Source organism: Dermochelys coriacea, chromosome 6 (genome assembly GCF_009764565.3).
Source record: "Dermochelys coriacea isolate rDerCor1 chromosome 6, rDerCor1.pri.v4, whole genome shotgun sequence".
NCBI lineage: Eukaryota > Metazoa > Chordata > Testudines > Dermochelyidae > Dermochelys > Dermochelys coriacea.
The window spans coordinates 94,889,454-94,904,771 of record NC_050073.1 but is presented as its reverse complement, the minus strand read 5'-3'; the positions used below and the strand labels follow the sequence as shown (position 1 = coordinate 94,904,771).

The window sequence follows — 15,318 nt, the reverse complement described above, 5'->3', positions numbered from 1 at the left end:
ATCACCCTAACATACCCAGACCTCCCCCACTGCCCAATGCCCCCCGCCCCCTTACAGCCCAGCACCCCCCACATACCCACTCCCCCAAGCCCGGCCCCCCAGCCACACTTACTGGCTCTGCTGACTCAGTACAGAGCAGGGAACATATATATATTTAATATAACACAAGAATTACATTTATAGCAACAGATATGTTATAATGTACTGTCCATCTTAGCATTGCAAAGTGCTATGGAAAGGTGTGGGGAGAAGCACTTCCCACATTTTATAGATGAGAAAATAGACATGGAGATCTTACACTGAGATCTACAGGGGCAGCACCACGCTGAAGTCAGTGGGACGCCATGCAGATGCAGAGGTCCACCTGTGCAGAACTTGGGGCAGGATCAGGACCTTAGTGACTTGCCAAGTGAGAGACTAGAAGGCCAGGAACAGAACCTAAGTCTTCTGCAATACTCTATCCATGCTGCAACAGATAGGGCACTGCCTTGCTGCCAAGTGAGTATTACAGCTGTTTGTTCCCCCCTCCCCCAACCTTTTCCAGTATGCGCTGAAAGATGTTTACATGCTAAGGTATTGCAGCAAGGCTGTTCTCTTTCTGAGGGCAGCTCACAACGTTGGCCAGTTATCAAAGAACAATACTTTTTAATACTGTTGTGCTTTCCTGTAGCTGATCTTTTCAGGCATCAACAGGCTCTGGTATGTGTTCAAAATAATGCACATCAATGAAAATACAGTGGAGGTGCTTCTTTTTTTCAATTTTTCCAGGGTGATGAAATTTCTCGTTCACTTATGAAATGCATCATGTTCTCAGGCCAGCATTGGAACACTTTGATGAAACAACTGGCAGTGCTGCTTCCTGTCCTGTGCTGTGCTGTGCTGTGCTGTCCTTTCCCTGTCAACAGTAAAATTCAACCCATAACTTAAAAGGTTAAAAGAAAGTAATTGTGGAACAATCACACTGAAATGCAAAAAGAATCTGTGGAACAGATACTGCACTCACATGAAGACCCACTCCCTGATGCCGCTTTCAGGGGCCCAAGTCCTTTTGATATACAAATATATAGAGCAAGACTTTTTTTTTTAATAGAAAATTAGGATTTTGGCTACATGAAAAATTTTGCAGCAAAATGCTTTCCATGCAAATTTTTTCGTTGTTGTCGTTGATGTTGTTGGAAAACCGGATAAATGAACATTTTCAGCTGTAAAGTGAAGTTTTGGGGTGAAATTTTCAATGGAACACCTCCTGTTTTCTGAGAAGCTCTAAAAATCAGCACCTTCAAGTAGAAGTCACAGGAGACTCTCAATACCACACAGAACCAAACCCATAGTTAGTATCCGTTCCATAGATTATTGCTAGATTCACGTTTTTTTATAGTTTGATTTTTTTTTAACCAGATTGACAGCCCTGAAGACTGGAGTGTGGACCAATACCAATTCTCAGTGAATGGGTGTAAATCCAGTTACTCTGGCTTTAGACCATTATAACCAAGAGCAGAATCTGGCCCTGTATTACTTTTTAGCCCCAGGAGAAGAACAGCATGAGGGTTAGTAGTTAAAGCTTTCCTCCTGCTGTATCCCCATTGCTGTGCCTCTTTGTGTGCTGGAGACACAGGACCACATTTCCACCAGTGTGAACAAGGAATAATTCCAACTGAGTAGTGGGAGGCCTTATGTGTGTTTTAATAATAATTAACTTTTAACCATCTGAATCTGGATCTTCCTATTACAATGAAACTAGCTCAAAAAGGGAAAGCGTATGTATTAACAAAGACAAAAGCAGAGACTTTTTTGGCAAGCCTGTATAAATGTACATAGGTTTAAAACGTTGCTGAAGATATTGGGGCTCCTAGAAATTGGTCAAAATTGCACCACCACATTAGAAGGTAGATTAGGATGAGTGCCCCCCATAGTCACTCTCTGTCTGGCTACTGCAGTATAATTCCAGTCACACTTGTAACAGTTATCCCTGGAATTCTTAGTCCCCTTTTGCCTTTGGAATATGGTTTGTATCAAAAGACCAGGTATTTTTAAAAAAAATCCCATGAGAGGATCCTTTCCCCCACAACCTTCATATGTATATTAAAATTGGAAAGCAAATAGATTCATAACCTTTCTGCCCTCTTCTTTGTGAGCACATGCATGCCTGGTTCAAGGTGTATAGAATAAGATAAGGGGGGCAGTTTTGTGGGTGCCACTTGTTAAATTATTGGCAGCACAGCACAAGGTGATTCCTGTTTGATTTCCAGATTTGTTTTTCACTGGTTAGAACAATGACATTAGGCCTGCCTCTCCACTCCAGTTGTATACTGATGCAACTTCACTTACTTCAGTGACTTGCCCTGGTCACCTAATGTATCCCTATTAGATCCTCCAATAATAGAACCCATGAGTCCTGACTCACATTCACCTCCATTAGGTCATTAGAACATATACTTGCCCTTGCATGGTATATATAAAGCCAGAAAATATAATGGCTGAATTTCCCCCTCAGTAACACCCATGCCACTCCACTGATTTCACATTATTTTGAATACTATATAGCTTCAGTGGTGTTTCTTGGGTGTAAATGAGGAAAGAATTTGGCCTGTCTCATCAATTATATAGTTCTTTGGCAGTTCACTGTATTGGGCATTTTGGACAAAAGTTCATTTTCACTTAAAGGTCTGTAGATGACTTAGGTGTCACTGCAGTAGAATTCTTTTTATTAATGCTAGTCATAGTAACATCTGTTGGCTGCTGTAACTCAGATTGCCGCACACAAAAGCAGCGCTTGAGCATGTTCAGCATATCTGTTCTCCCAGTTTCACTCACAAAGCAGTACAGAATTGGGTCAGCAATACAGTTGAAACTTGTTAAGGCCTGTGTAATTCTATAAGGCTTAAACATATGGACAAAGTTGACATTGTTTGGCTCATTGATGCTGCGAATCAGCAACACAGCATGGTAGGGAGTAAAGCAAAAGAAGAAAGTAATGGTGATGCTCAATAGCAGCTTCTTGATTTTCTTTTTTTCTATGTTTTCTGTGGCTTGATTATGCCTCACAGCTTGGTAGATTTTTTGGTAGCAGAACAGCATGATTGCCAAGGGGATCATGTATCCTGAGCATATCCGGAAGATGTTTAATATGGCTTGCCATTTTTCCAAAGGATATTTATCATAACATAAGACATGGCTAGTGGAATTGCAAATTTCAGTGAATGTTTCATCCTTCACCAGGATCATACAGTTCAGGCTGCTTTCCAAAACCCAAATAAAGATGCTAATAAGCCAGGCAAATCTTTTTGTGTGCAGGTGTTGGTACCTGAGAGGGTGAACTAATATCAGGTATCTATCAATGGAGATGCAGGTGAGGAAGGCAGCACTGGTGTAAAAATTCATGTACATAAGGAAGGCAGAAATCTGGCAAAGCAAAGCAGAGAATCGCCAGCTATCTCGATTGAAAGTGTAATCAATCCACAGAGGCAAGGTCAGAGAGTATAGGAGATCAGCTAGGGATAAACTCAAGAGGTATATTGCTAACTCATTTTTTTTCCTCACTTCTATATAAGATACACAGAGGAATGTGCAATTGAGAGGAATACTGAACACAATCACAATTATGTAAACAAATGGAAACAAGTTCTTATCCAGATTGTAATCTTCAATGCACTCAATAGTGTTATTCATTGTCCCCTCCTTAGAACAATCACTGAGTTAATTCCAGCTTGGATACAGAAGAGTAAGCTCTGTAGTCTCCCTTTCTTCTGCTAATTTCCCAGGGCACAACGACAAGGATCCCATCCACTGCACTGATATGTCTTTCTGTTGCAAGAAAAAAAAAATCATTCGGTTGATCATTCAGTTAACCTGGTACACAAAAATGCAGTGGTCCTTCAAAAGCTCTAAGCCAATGCAGGAGTAAAGGAACTAGACTCATAGGACTTGATTCTCATGGGGGCCAGTTGCTGCTCCCTGATTCAAAGCTGTCTAGCTTTGGCACAAATGGGGTTCTACAGGAGCTGCCCCCAATTTATGCCAGTGAAGGAGCAGGCATAGTGGAGTCTCTCCCTACCTGTCCCACCCATGCCCCACCCATCGAGTATATATGGTAGTTTATGTACACAGGGACATCCCTTTAATCCTCCTGACAGATCTCGATGAAACTTCCATGGGGGTACACTGCAATCCTCTCCCAGAGGTTTCTAGGGATAGTGGCTTTATTTTTGCCTTTGAAGTAGAATACTTTCCCATTCCAGTCAGCAATAACTTCAGCAGGCCCTATTGCCTTAAAGAGGCAGCATACAGGCTCAGGCAACTTCGGGATGCCAGAAGCAGCTGTGCTCTTTTTGCCTTTGTTACTCTCAGGAGTGAGATATCAGCTAAAATCAACACTATCTGTGGAAAATGGTGCCCGTATTCAGTGCCATTGCCCTATACTCATAGTTTCATGCCACTGAGCAATTCCCTACTTGGTTCTCTCACCCCTGGTGGGTCATACTCCCCATTGCTTGAACCGAGAGTGGCACTGGGCACAAGCCCTCCAAAGCAGAAGTGTCAATAAGCATGTCTAACACTTTAGGGGAGCAAGGGAAGGGGGGAGTTCTGAATCTTAAGTTTTGCTTTCCATTCCTACTATACTGACAATGGTACCGCTGTGTTTTATCAGTAGTTGCAGCTGCTGTGGCCTTGAGAAGGACCCTCCACACCAGTGGAAGGACTGACCCAGATAAGGAGGAGAAAAGAGAGTACCCAGGAGGACATGTTCTATGAGATACTGCAACCAAATGCTGCATGAGACCATGAGCTGAAGGTCTGGAGGGTCAATATTGCTGACTGTGTGGAGAAGAAAAAAGTGGACAGCTGAAAGGCCCGGGAATCCCAGCAGGAAAAGGAGAGGGAGATGCAGCAGGACATAATGAAGCTTCTCTGGCAGCAAACACAAATGCTGCAGACTCCCGGTTCAACAATCCTGGGCTCGACTTCCAATGAAGTTTGTGGAGAACTGCAGCATAGCGCTTTCCTACACCCCCCTCAGCATTCCACATGGCCTCAGGACCCACACGCCTACCCCTACCACTCCACCTTGGGGGAAAGCATGGACAGCCACCGCTGCATGTATACATCAACTGTGGCTCTCGCAGGTCAGTGTATGTTGCTACAATGGACATCAGTGTTCCTTCCTCTTGTTTATTTATTAAGGTTTCTAAATTTGTTTAAGTTAAAATCTATTTACTTGTAAGTTCTTCAGATCTTTTTTTGGAACTGTTTTTGTAAGTAAATAAAAATCCTTTGTTTTGAAAGCAATTAATCTTTATTAGTTTACAACACATGATGTATAATGCCTGCCGCCAGTGAAAGTAGTGGTCTTGAACTCTCACAACTCATAGGATCAGTGCCAAACAGGGTAGTCATCATAAATGTGCACCTAGCACTCCAGCATTAATAGGTGCACTGTTGGTGATACAGGTGTGCAGAAAGCACCACACAATTCCTGCAGCCCCAGGTTGAGCATAGTACACCACAGAATGTTACTGTGGCTCTCTGTGCTCTTTCAAAGCTTCCCTAAGCCATGAACTCCATTTAATAGCCCTTGTATCCAGCTGTTCAAACTCAGCAGAAAAGCTGCTCCACGCCAGGGAACAAGTTTTCCCTTTTTGCTTCACAAAATTATGCAGGACCCAATAAGCACCTATTGCCATTGGGGTATTTTTGAACTGAGAATGACAGTTGAATGTGCTCTTTCAATCTACCAAAAGCACATTCAACTGTCATTCTGCACCTGCTGAATCTTTCCTTGGTGCTGAAGAGATGGGTAACGTTGTGAAGGGAGATGAACAGAGGACATTTTCTATGGCTGAACTTTAGAAAATGAAACAGTGCATAGTGATTCTCTCCTCCTCCCCCCTACCCCCCGCCTACATTTGAGGCTCCCACCTGTGGCATGAAAAGCTCTGAGAGAGTCTTGTTCTAATGTGAAACTTTCCAAAGTTATATGCTTCTGCCTGGATCATAGAAATTAACAATGAGAAAAACCTGTTAGATCATATTGGCTCATTCCCAACAAATATGTGAAGGGAAGATTTTGTGGCTAAATCCCAGAACTAGCTGGTAAAACACTGAGGCTGTATTTTCCCTTCTCAGTTGCAGATTTCCTATGTGACTTTGGGCAGACAAGAATCATAGAATCATGACTGGAAGGGACCTTGAGAAGTCATCTAGTCTAGTTCCCTGCATTCATAGCAGGACTAAGTATTATCTAGACTACTCCTTACAAATGTTTGTCTAACTTGCTCTTAAAAATCTCCAATGATGGAGATTCCACAACTTCCCTAGGCTATTTATTCCAGTGTTTAATCACCCTGATGGTTAGGAAGTTTTTTCTAATGTCCAGCCTAAACCTCCCTTGATGCAATTTAAGCCCATTGCTTCATGTCCTATCCTCAGACATTAAGAAGAACAAATTTTTCCCCTCCTCCTTGTAACAACTTTTTATGTACTTGAAAACTGTTATCATGTCCCCTCTCAGTCATCTCTTTTCCAGACTAAACAAACCCAATTTTTTCAATCTTCCTGCATTGGTCATGTTTTCTAGATCTTTAATAATTTTTGTTGCTCTTTTCTGGACTTTCTCCAGTTTGTCCACATCTTTCCTGAAATGTGGCACTCAGAACTGGACACAATACTCCAGTTGCGGCCTGATCAGCGTGGAGTAGAGTGGAAGAATTACTTCTTGTGTCTTACTTACAACACTCTGGCTAATGCATCCCAGAACGATGTTCGCTTTTTTTGCAACAGTTACACCATTGACTCATATTTAGCTTATGGTCCACTCTGACCCCCAGATCTCTTTCCGCAGTACTCTTTCCTAGGCAGTCATTTCCCATTTTGTAAGTGTGCAGTTTATTGTTCCTTCCTAAATGGCGTACCTTGCATTTGTTCTTATTGAATTTCATCCTATTTACTTCAGACCGTTTCTCCAGTTTGTCCAGATCATTTTGAATTTTAATCCTATCCTCCAAAGCATTTGCAACCTCTCCCAGCTTGTTATCATCTGCAAACGTTATAAGAGTACTCTCTATACTATTATCTAAATCACTGATGAAGTTATTGAACAGAACCAGACCCAGAACTGATTCCTGCAAGATACCACTCATTATGCCCTTCCAGCATGACTGTGAACCACTGATAACTACTCTCCGGGAACTGTTTTCCAACCAGTTTTGCACCCACCTTGTAGTAGCTCCATCTAGGTTGCATTTCCCTAGTTTGTTTATGAGAAGGTCATGCAAGACAGTATCAGAAGCTTTATTAAAGTCAAGATATACCACGTCTACTGCTTCCCCCCATCCACGAGCCTTGTTACCCTGTCAAAGAAAGCTATCTTTTTGATTTTTAGATCTTTGAAGATCTCCTGGGTAAGAAGGCTCCATCTACATTACAAATAACTGCTGTGTCACCCCTCTTGTAGTCAAAGAATAGTTCCATTTTGTAGCATAAAACGGACCTTTCAACTTCTTGTGCTTCATGTTCACCATTTGTGAAATATTGTGAATGATGCCTACCACCTGATGGGGTGAGTGGTGAGGCTCAGTTAGTAGTTATACTGGGAATGGGCTGCCTCTTATCATCTTTGCCATCCTTCTGGTAAATAATGTAAGTAGGGAACATAAGGCTATAGTTTTAGGGTTCAACTCGTAAAAGTATCTAATATCTACTTCTTCCCACCAGCTGGTTGTGAATCCAAATATCTAAATTGTTACTTAGAATGATGCTATTGGGTTATAGTTTTAGGAGTTATATCTATTTATTGGCTGGACTGTTTAATTTTCTCCATTATAGAATACATATAAACCTAATTTTGAATTTGCACTTCAAAAATAACTTTATTATAGGACCAAATTTACTCTTAGTTACATTGGAGTAAATCCAGATTTTGGAGTTCTTCCAGCCTCATCTTTGTGTAACTGTGTGAGTAGTAATTTGGCCCATCCTATCTATATTCTGGTTTCCAAATGAGATATATCCCCAACATAAAACTATGTGAGATTAGCTTTCCATTCATTTTCAACTGTCCCCACTACAACCAAGAGTCCTGGTTATTTATCAGTCCATTTCCTTGATCACCATTTTGCTACTCTCTCCACCACTCTAGTAAAGGAAACCAGCTGTAGGAGTAGACTGGGAAAGTTAAATATGGAGTAATAGACTGGAAAAATGGACTGGGAAATTGTATCCTTTTGGGGAAGTATGTAAAGAAGCTAATAAGGACCCTTTCTAATCATTCCAGGAGGAAAGTCTATCTCATCTATGACAGGTTTCAGAGTAGCAGCCATGGTAGTCTGTATTCGCAAAAAGAAAAGGAGTACTTGTGGCACCTTAGAGACTAACAAATTTATTTGAGCATAAGCTTTCGTGAGCTACAGCTCACTTCATCGGATGCATTCGATGAAGTGAGCTGTAGTTCACGAAAGCTTATGCTCAAATAAATTTGTTAGTCTCTAAGGTGACACAAGTACTCCTTTTCTTTTTATCTCCTCTATGGTATCTCTACAACTCCAATTACCATGGTATGTGTGTTCTGAACACTGCAGTTTAGATCCACAGAGTATTCTCCAGAGAGGACCTGAAAGATTCTCTTTGCACATTGCCATTTGAAAGAAATAGAATCTGCACAAAAAATATCCTTTGATTTGATCACAAACATGAAATGAAGATTCTAGTAACATTCTACAATCTATTTTCAGAAGAGACCTCCTACTTCAATTCAATGGAAGAAAGTCTTTTTTTTTCAGACTGGAGAATACCTTAGTCTTGGAAATTAGAGAAGCCCAAGCAGAGTCTGACTAATGGTTTTGTGTTATGAAGTGTAAGGCTTATGCGCTCATTTGAACAAATACTACTTTAGCCACTATCCACTAGCTTAATCTCCTTTGAAGCATCTGCAACAAGCACAGTTCACCATGATTCCTACATTTCTAATTCAAAAGATCCAACTAATTACTATGAGCAATTTTCAGTATACTGTGCTACACTGCTGTAAATAAATGGCTCCGTGCAGGGATGAGCTGCCAAAATCTTAACAATCGGATCCCTATAAAAAGTTCTGGTTTAAGGGATGTGCCACAGTATGTATTTTTTGTACCAGTAGGGTTACCATATGTCCATATTTTCCTGGGAGGAATTTTTAAAATTTAAAAATTTAAATTTAAATACAAATTTTAAAATGTAAAAATTCCTCCTGGACAGTGATTTAAGAACCAAAAAGCATGACATATCCAGGAAAATACGGATGTATGTTAACCCTACCTAAAGTTCTTTTTTAAAAAGATTGGCCTGAACACGACATGAGCTCCATATCACGTGTGGATCCCTGCCACTCCCTGGGGATGTGCTAAGGTGACCAGTTGTCCCGATTTTATAGAGACAGTCCCGATTTTTGGGGTCTTTTTCTTACATAGGCTCCTAGTACCCTCCACCCCGTGTCCTGATTTTTAAAACTTGCTGTCTGGTCACCCTAGGGTGTGCACATGTGTGGGTCCCAGCTGCTCCCTGCCCCCCTCATTGAAGCAGGTGTGCAGGGTTACTGCCCTGGGAACTGCAGGGCACCAGTGGATGTGGGCCAGCTGAAGACAGGGGCATGGGCCAGGGCTAGCTGGAGGCAAACGGGTGTGGGGCTGGTTGGAGGCAGGGCAGGGGGTGCGGGGCTGGCTGGAGACAGGGGTGTGGGGCTGGCTGGCTTCGGGCAGGGCTGCAGGGGGGTACAGCAGGGGTTGGCTGGAGATGGGGGGTGTGGGGCTGGCTAGCTTCGGGCAGGGGAGGTGTAGCAAGGGCTGGCTGGAGACAGGGCAGGGGGTGCATGCGGCAGGGGCTGGCTGGAGACAGGGCGGGGATGCGTGCGACAGGAGTTTGCTGGAGACCCAGGGCAGGGGATGCAGGGGTGGCTGGAGGCAGGGGCTGGCTGCGGGCAGGGGGTGCGGGGGTGGCTGGAGATAGGGGCTGGCTGCGGGCAGAGGGTGCGGGGATGGTTGGAGGCAGGGGCTGGCTGCGGGCAGGGGGTGCGGGGCTGGTTGGAGGCAGGGGTTGGCTGCGGGCAGGGGGTGCGGGGATGGCTGGAGGCAGAGGCTGCCTGCGGGAAGGGGGTGCGGGGCTGGCTGCAGACAGGGGCTGCCTGCGGGCGGGGGGTGCGGGGGTGGCTGGAGGCAGGGGGTGCGGAGGTGGCTGCAGGCAGGGGCTTGCTGTGGGCAGGGGGTGCGGAGCTGGTTGGAGGCAGGGGCTGCCTGCGGGAAGGGGGTGTGTGTGGCAGGGGCTGGCTGTAGGAAGCGGGTGCGGGGGTGGCTGGTGGCAGGGGCTGGCTGCGGGCGGGGGTGCTGGGATGGCTGCAGGCAGCAGCTGGCTGCAGGCAGGGGGTGCGGGGCTGGCTGCAGACAGGGGCTGGCTGCGGGTAGAGGGTGCGGGGCTGGCTGGAGGCAGGGCAGGGCAGGGCAGGGGGTGCGGCAGGGGCTGGCTGCAGGCAGGGGGTGCGGGGGTGGCTGGATACAGGGCAGGGGGTGCGGCAGGGTCTGGCTGCAGGCAGGGGGTGCGGGGGTGCCTGGAGGCAGGGCAGGGCAGGGAGTGCGGGGGTGGCTGGAGGCAGGGCAGGGCAGGGGGTGCAGGGGTGGCTGGAGGCAGGGCAGGGCAGGGCAGGGGGTGCGGGGGTGCCTGGAGGCAGGGCAGGGCAGGGCAGGGGGTGCGGGGGTGGCTGGAGGCAGGGCAGGGCAGGGGGTGCGGGGGTGCCTGGAGGCAGGGCAGGGCAGGGCAGGGCAGGGGGTGCGGGGGTGGCTGGAGGCAGGACAGGGCAGGGGGTGCGGGGGTGCCTGGAGGCAGGGCAGGGCAGGGCAGGGCAGGGGGTGCGGGGGTGGCTGGAGGCAGGGCAGGGCAGGGCAGGGGGTGCGGGGGTGCCTGGAGGCAGGGCAGGGCAGGGCAGGGGGTGCGGGGGTGCCTGGAGGCAGGGCAGGGGGTGCGGGGGTGCCTGGAGGCAGGGCAGGGCAGGGCAGGGCAGGGCAGGGGGTGCCTGGAGGCAGGGCAGGGCAGGGCAGGGGGTGCGGGGGTGCCTGGAGGCAGGGCAGGGCAGGGCATGGCAGGGGGTGCGGGGGTGCCTGGAGGCAGGGCAGGGGGTGCGGGGGTGGCTGGAGCCAGGGCAGGGCAGGGGGTGCCTGGAGGCAGGGCAGGGCAGGGCAGGGCAGGGGGTGCGGGGGTGGCTGGAGGCAGGACAGGGCAGGGGGTGCGGGGGTGGCTGGAGGCAGGGCAGGGCAGGGCAGGGCAGGGCAGGGGGTGCGGGGGTGGCTGGAGGCAGGACAGGGCAGGGGGTGCGGGGGTGGCTGGAGGCAGGGCAGGGCAGGGCAGGGGGTGCGGGGGTGGCTGGAGGCAGGACAGGGCAGGGGGTGCGGGGGTGGCTGGAGGCAGGGCAGGGCAGGGCAGGGGGTGCGGGGGTGGCTGGAGGCAGGACAGGGCAGGGGGTGCGGGGGTGGCTGGAGGCAGCCCACATGGCTCCCTCCCGCAGTGCCTGGAGGAGGATTTACATCACTTCCCAGCCGGAACCCATCCAAGCCTCAGCGCCCCCTGCAGGGAAGCGGGTTAACAACCGATTCTAAAACTGCTTCTAAATTTAACAACCGGTTCGTGTGAAACGGTGGGAACCAGCTCCAGCTCACCACTGGCTGTGCGGGTAAAATAAGCGATTAGAGAACTGTGTTGCAACAGCTGCAAGATCTATAAGGGCTGTTGCTACAATGGTTCTTTGCAAAATAGTAATAAAGCGGCCAGAAGTCGTAGGTGCAGCTAGTTGACCTGAAATGCCAGTTCCTATCAGACCCATGTTGAAAATTATATTGTTTCATGTGTTTAAAATGAGAGATGGATTCAAATTGAAACTCTCTAACAATAATACCTCCCAAATCTAGATTTTGATCTGAATTTTGCAAATGGTCCCTATCTTTAGACTGAGCAGATTCAAAAACTCAAGTCTGAACCTTTACAAAATTTTGGATGTTTGAAAACTGGACTTTTATGGGACTTTTTATGCTTGAGCCCATATTTACCATTTACTTAAAATGCATCCTATACTAGTATGGTATCTCTTGTGCCCCATGATTAAAAAAGCACTTTCTTTCATGAATTGTTAAATTATACTCACAACTGTTACAAATGTAGTTATCTTTATTGGGGAGCCAGGGACGTCTCCAAAGAATTAATTTCCATTAACTCTGATATGCTTACAAGACTATTTCATAAAGCAATAAAAAAATCCCAAATATTATTGTTAAAATAAATTGGCTAATGCATAAGTAACACAGAGGTCATTGGTTTGGTAGGATGTAGTTCACACATTTGTCTATTACTATGATTTCGCTATACCTTATATGAAGCAAATTTTTGATATTGCATATTTAGAGAGAAACTATGTGAAATTCAATATATATGGTACCAGAAACATTAATAAACCACTTTCCAGAGCATCTTGTTTTCTCAGTTTCTCTTGCTTAGTTTGTAAACTCTTTGGGGCAGAGACTGTTTGACTTTTTTTGTATAGTACATGGCTGTGAATATTGTTGGTGCAAAACAAATAATAAAGAATAATAACCAGATGAGCTGCTTTAACTCCTTAGCCATGATGATGCTGGGGAAACATAGTGATGGAAACTCTATACAGTAGAACCTCAGAGTTATGAACTGACCCATCAACCATACATCTCATTTGGAACTGGAAGTACACAATCAGGCAGCAGCAGAGACTCAAACACATGAAAAAAAGGAAATACAGCACAGTACTGTGTTAAACGTAAACTATTAAAAAAAGGGAAGGCAGCATTTTTCTTCTGCATAGCAAAGTTTCAAAGCTGTATTAAGTAAATGTTCAGCTGTAAGCTTTTGAAAGAACAACCAAACATTTTGTTCATCAGTCATGAACATTTCATAGCTGTGAACAACTGCATTCGCGAGGTGTTCGTAACTCTGAAGTTCTACTGTAGTTTGTAATCTAAAAACCCATCTGAAAATATTTTCTTTATTTCCCCTGCTCCTCTACAAACAATAGAGTCTTTTAACTCTGCCAGTTCTTTAAGAGCAATAAACCATGTCCACCAGGTTGGAGTAGTGTCTTAAATCACCCCGTCTTTGGAACGATCCACTTACCTTTCTGCCTTGTGCCTCATGCACGTTGGTACTATACATCAGACAATCTCTTTCCTTGTATATCTCAGTGTTTTGCAGTTCTGTCTGATGTTGTCAGCATCACATTCAAGGAGAACCAGCAGCAGAACTCTACTAGAGGATAATGTTGCTGATGAAAGTTATGCCCTGCTGGTTTCTTAGATGTTCTGGACTTGCCTTGCAAGCCATGTATTCCGGGGTTGCAGTTTTTACTGTGATGCTATAACTACTGTAAACAGGAGCTGGTTTTGAAAGAGGAAACTACAGCAAAGAGTGCCCCTAAAGAAACAGGAAACTGCTATGCATATCTTTAATAGAAAATACACCAGTGAGAAAGCAGCTCAATAGATAGGATGAATGTATTCAGATTTGAAAAAAAATCCGCCTTACTTTTCAGGCACTAATTTTTGCCTTCCACTTTGTCCTGTTACTCTTGGTTTGGCAGTAAGAACGTGGGCAAAATTACTGAATAAGACAGCGTGTCCAAACTTTGCCCATCTGAGGTTGCCTTGGCAACTTTACAGGAGCCCAAGATCAGCACCTGATTTCATAAAGTGGAGTATATTGCGGCCACCCTTATCTATGCTACTGATGTGGAGTCTGCAGAGATGACAGCTCCACAGACACAGTACTCCATTTTTTTAATTTTAATATGCCAAAAATCAGAGGTTCTTACTTCAACAAGCAGGATTATGTACTCAGTATCAGACATGCATTTTTTATTCCAGCCTTTCTGTGGCAACTTCCCATTGAATCAGATGGGAACTGGCCTGAGCAAGGCCTGAGTATAAACTGGAAAGGATCTAAGGGTTCAGCCTAACAAGAATCGATTCATTTCAAAAGCTGTAAATACCGATTTAAAAATTGTATTTATATTCACCCAGTTACAGGGTCAAGTCATTCAATGGGAGTTTTGCTTCAGTAAGGACTACAGGATTTGACCCACAGCATGAAAGTATAATATATGTAATATACACAATGTATAAATGTATATATAATTATCATTTCCAATCAATTTAAACTAGGACCTGCTCCCACTGAAGTTAAAAGGAGGAAGTTCAGGCCCTTTGAATCTTTTAACAAATAATCCTGGTTTAATGTGACCATTGCACAGTTGGCTAATTTGTACAGATGCTCTTTTTTTCCCTCTGTGGGTAAGACAATTTGGTTTTGTATACATTAATTCTCATAACATCTGAGTCTGGGTGGGAGTGATTCACTTCTGCATTTGGGAAACTGGTACAACTTCACACCAGATTGCTACACACTGGGTAACACAAACAGATGGCCTGTTTGCTGAGTCAGGTGAAAATACTAGGAGAAATGAAATATAGGTCTTGGTGGCATATTTTAAAACCGTGAACTAGGATAAACATCAAGTACAGGTTCTGTTGAATCAGAAGACAATGCCAGAGAGCTCTTTTCTGTTTGCTTCAAAGATTTGGATCCTATTTTCCAGCCAGAACGAGACACAACATTTTCATAAAAACAACAAGGAGTCCGGTGGCACCTTAAAGACTAACAGATTTATTTGGGCATAAGCTTTTATGGGTAAAAAACCACTTCTTCAGATGCATGGAGGGAAAATTACAGATGCAGGCATTATATAATGACACATGAAGAGAAGGGAGTTACCTCACAAATGGAGAACCAGTGTTGACATGGACAATTCGATCAGGGTGGATGTAGTCCACTCCCAATAATAGATGAGGAGGTGTCAATTCCAGGAGAGGCAAAGCTGGTTTTGTAATGAGCCAGCCACTCCCAGTCCCTATTCAAGCCCAAATTAATGGTGTTAAATTTGCAAATGAATTTTAGTTTTGCTGTTTCTCTTTGAGGTCTGTTTCTGAAGTTTTTTTGTTCGAGTATAGCTACTTTTAAATCTGTTATAGAATGTCCAGGAAGATTGAAGTGTTCTCCTATTGGCTTTTGTATGTTATCATTCCTGATGTCTGATTTGTGTCTATTTATTCTTTTACGTAGGGACTGTCCGGTTTGATCAATCTACATGGCAGAGGGGCATTGCTGGCACATATAACATTAGTAGACATGCAGCTGATTGAGCCTTTGATGGTGTGGCTGATGTGGTTGGGTCATCTGATGGTGTCGCTAGAGTAGATATGGGGACAGGCAATGAGTAGGCAATGA

General features: G+C 45.1%; 1 protein-coding gene across 2 annotated transcripts; it reads right to left on the bottom strand.

Annotated features, from left to right (window-relative positions):
• Positions 1–537: 537 nt before the first annotated feature.
• On the bottom strand, positions 538–13,457 carry GPR65 (G protein-coupled receptor 65). Of its 2 annotated transcripts, none has more exons than XM_038406517.2 (2): positions 13,153–13,457; positions 538–3,804 (listed from the first exon to the last, which is right to left on the bottom strand). In XM_038406517.2, the coding sequence occupies exon 2, from the start codon at positions 3,667–3,669 to the stop codon at positions 2,659–2,661; it is 1,011 nt and encodes a 336-aa protein (XP_038262445.1). In that variant the 5' UTR covers positions 3,670–3,804; positions 13,153–13,457; the 3' UTR covers positions 538–2,658. The 2 variants fall into 2 exon arrangements, with proteins under 2 accessions (XP_038262445.1, XP_043371929.1); XM_043515994.1 differs by having other exon boundaries at positions 13,348–13,445.
• Positions 13,458–15,318: the final 1,861 nt, after the last annotated feature.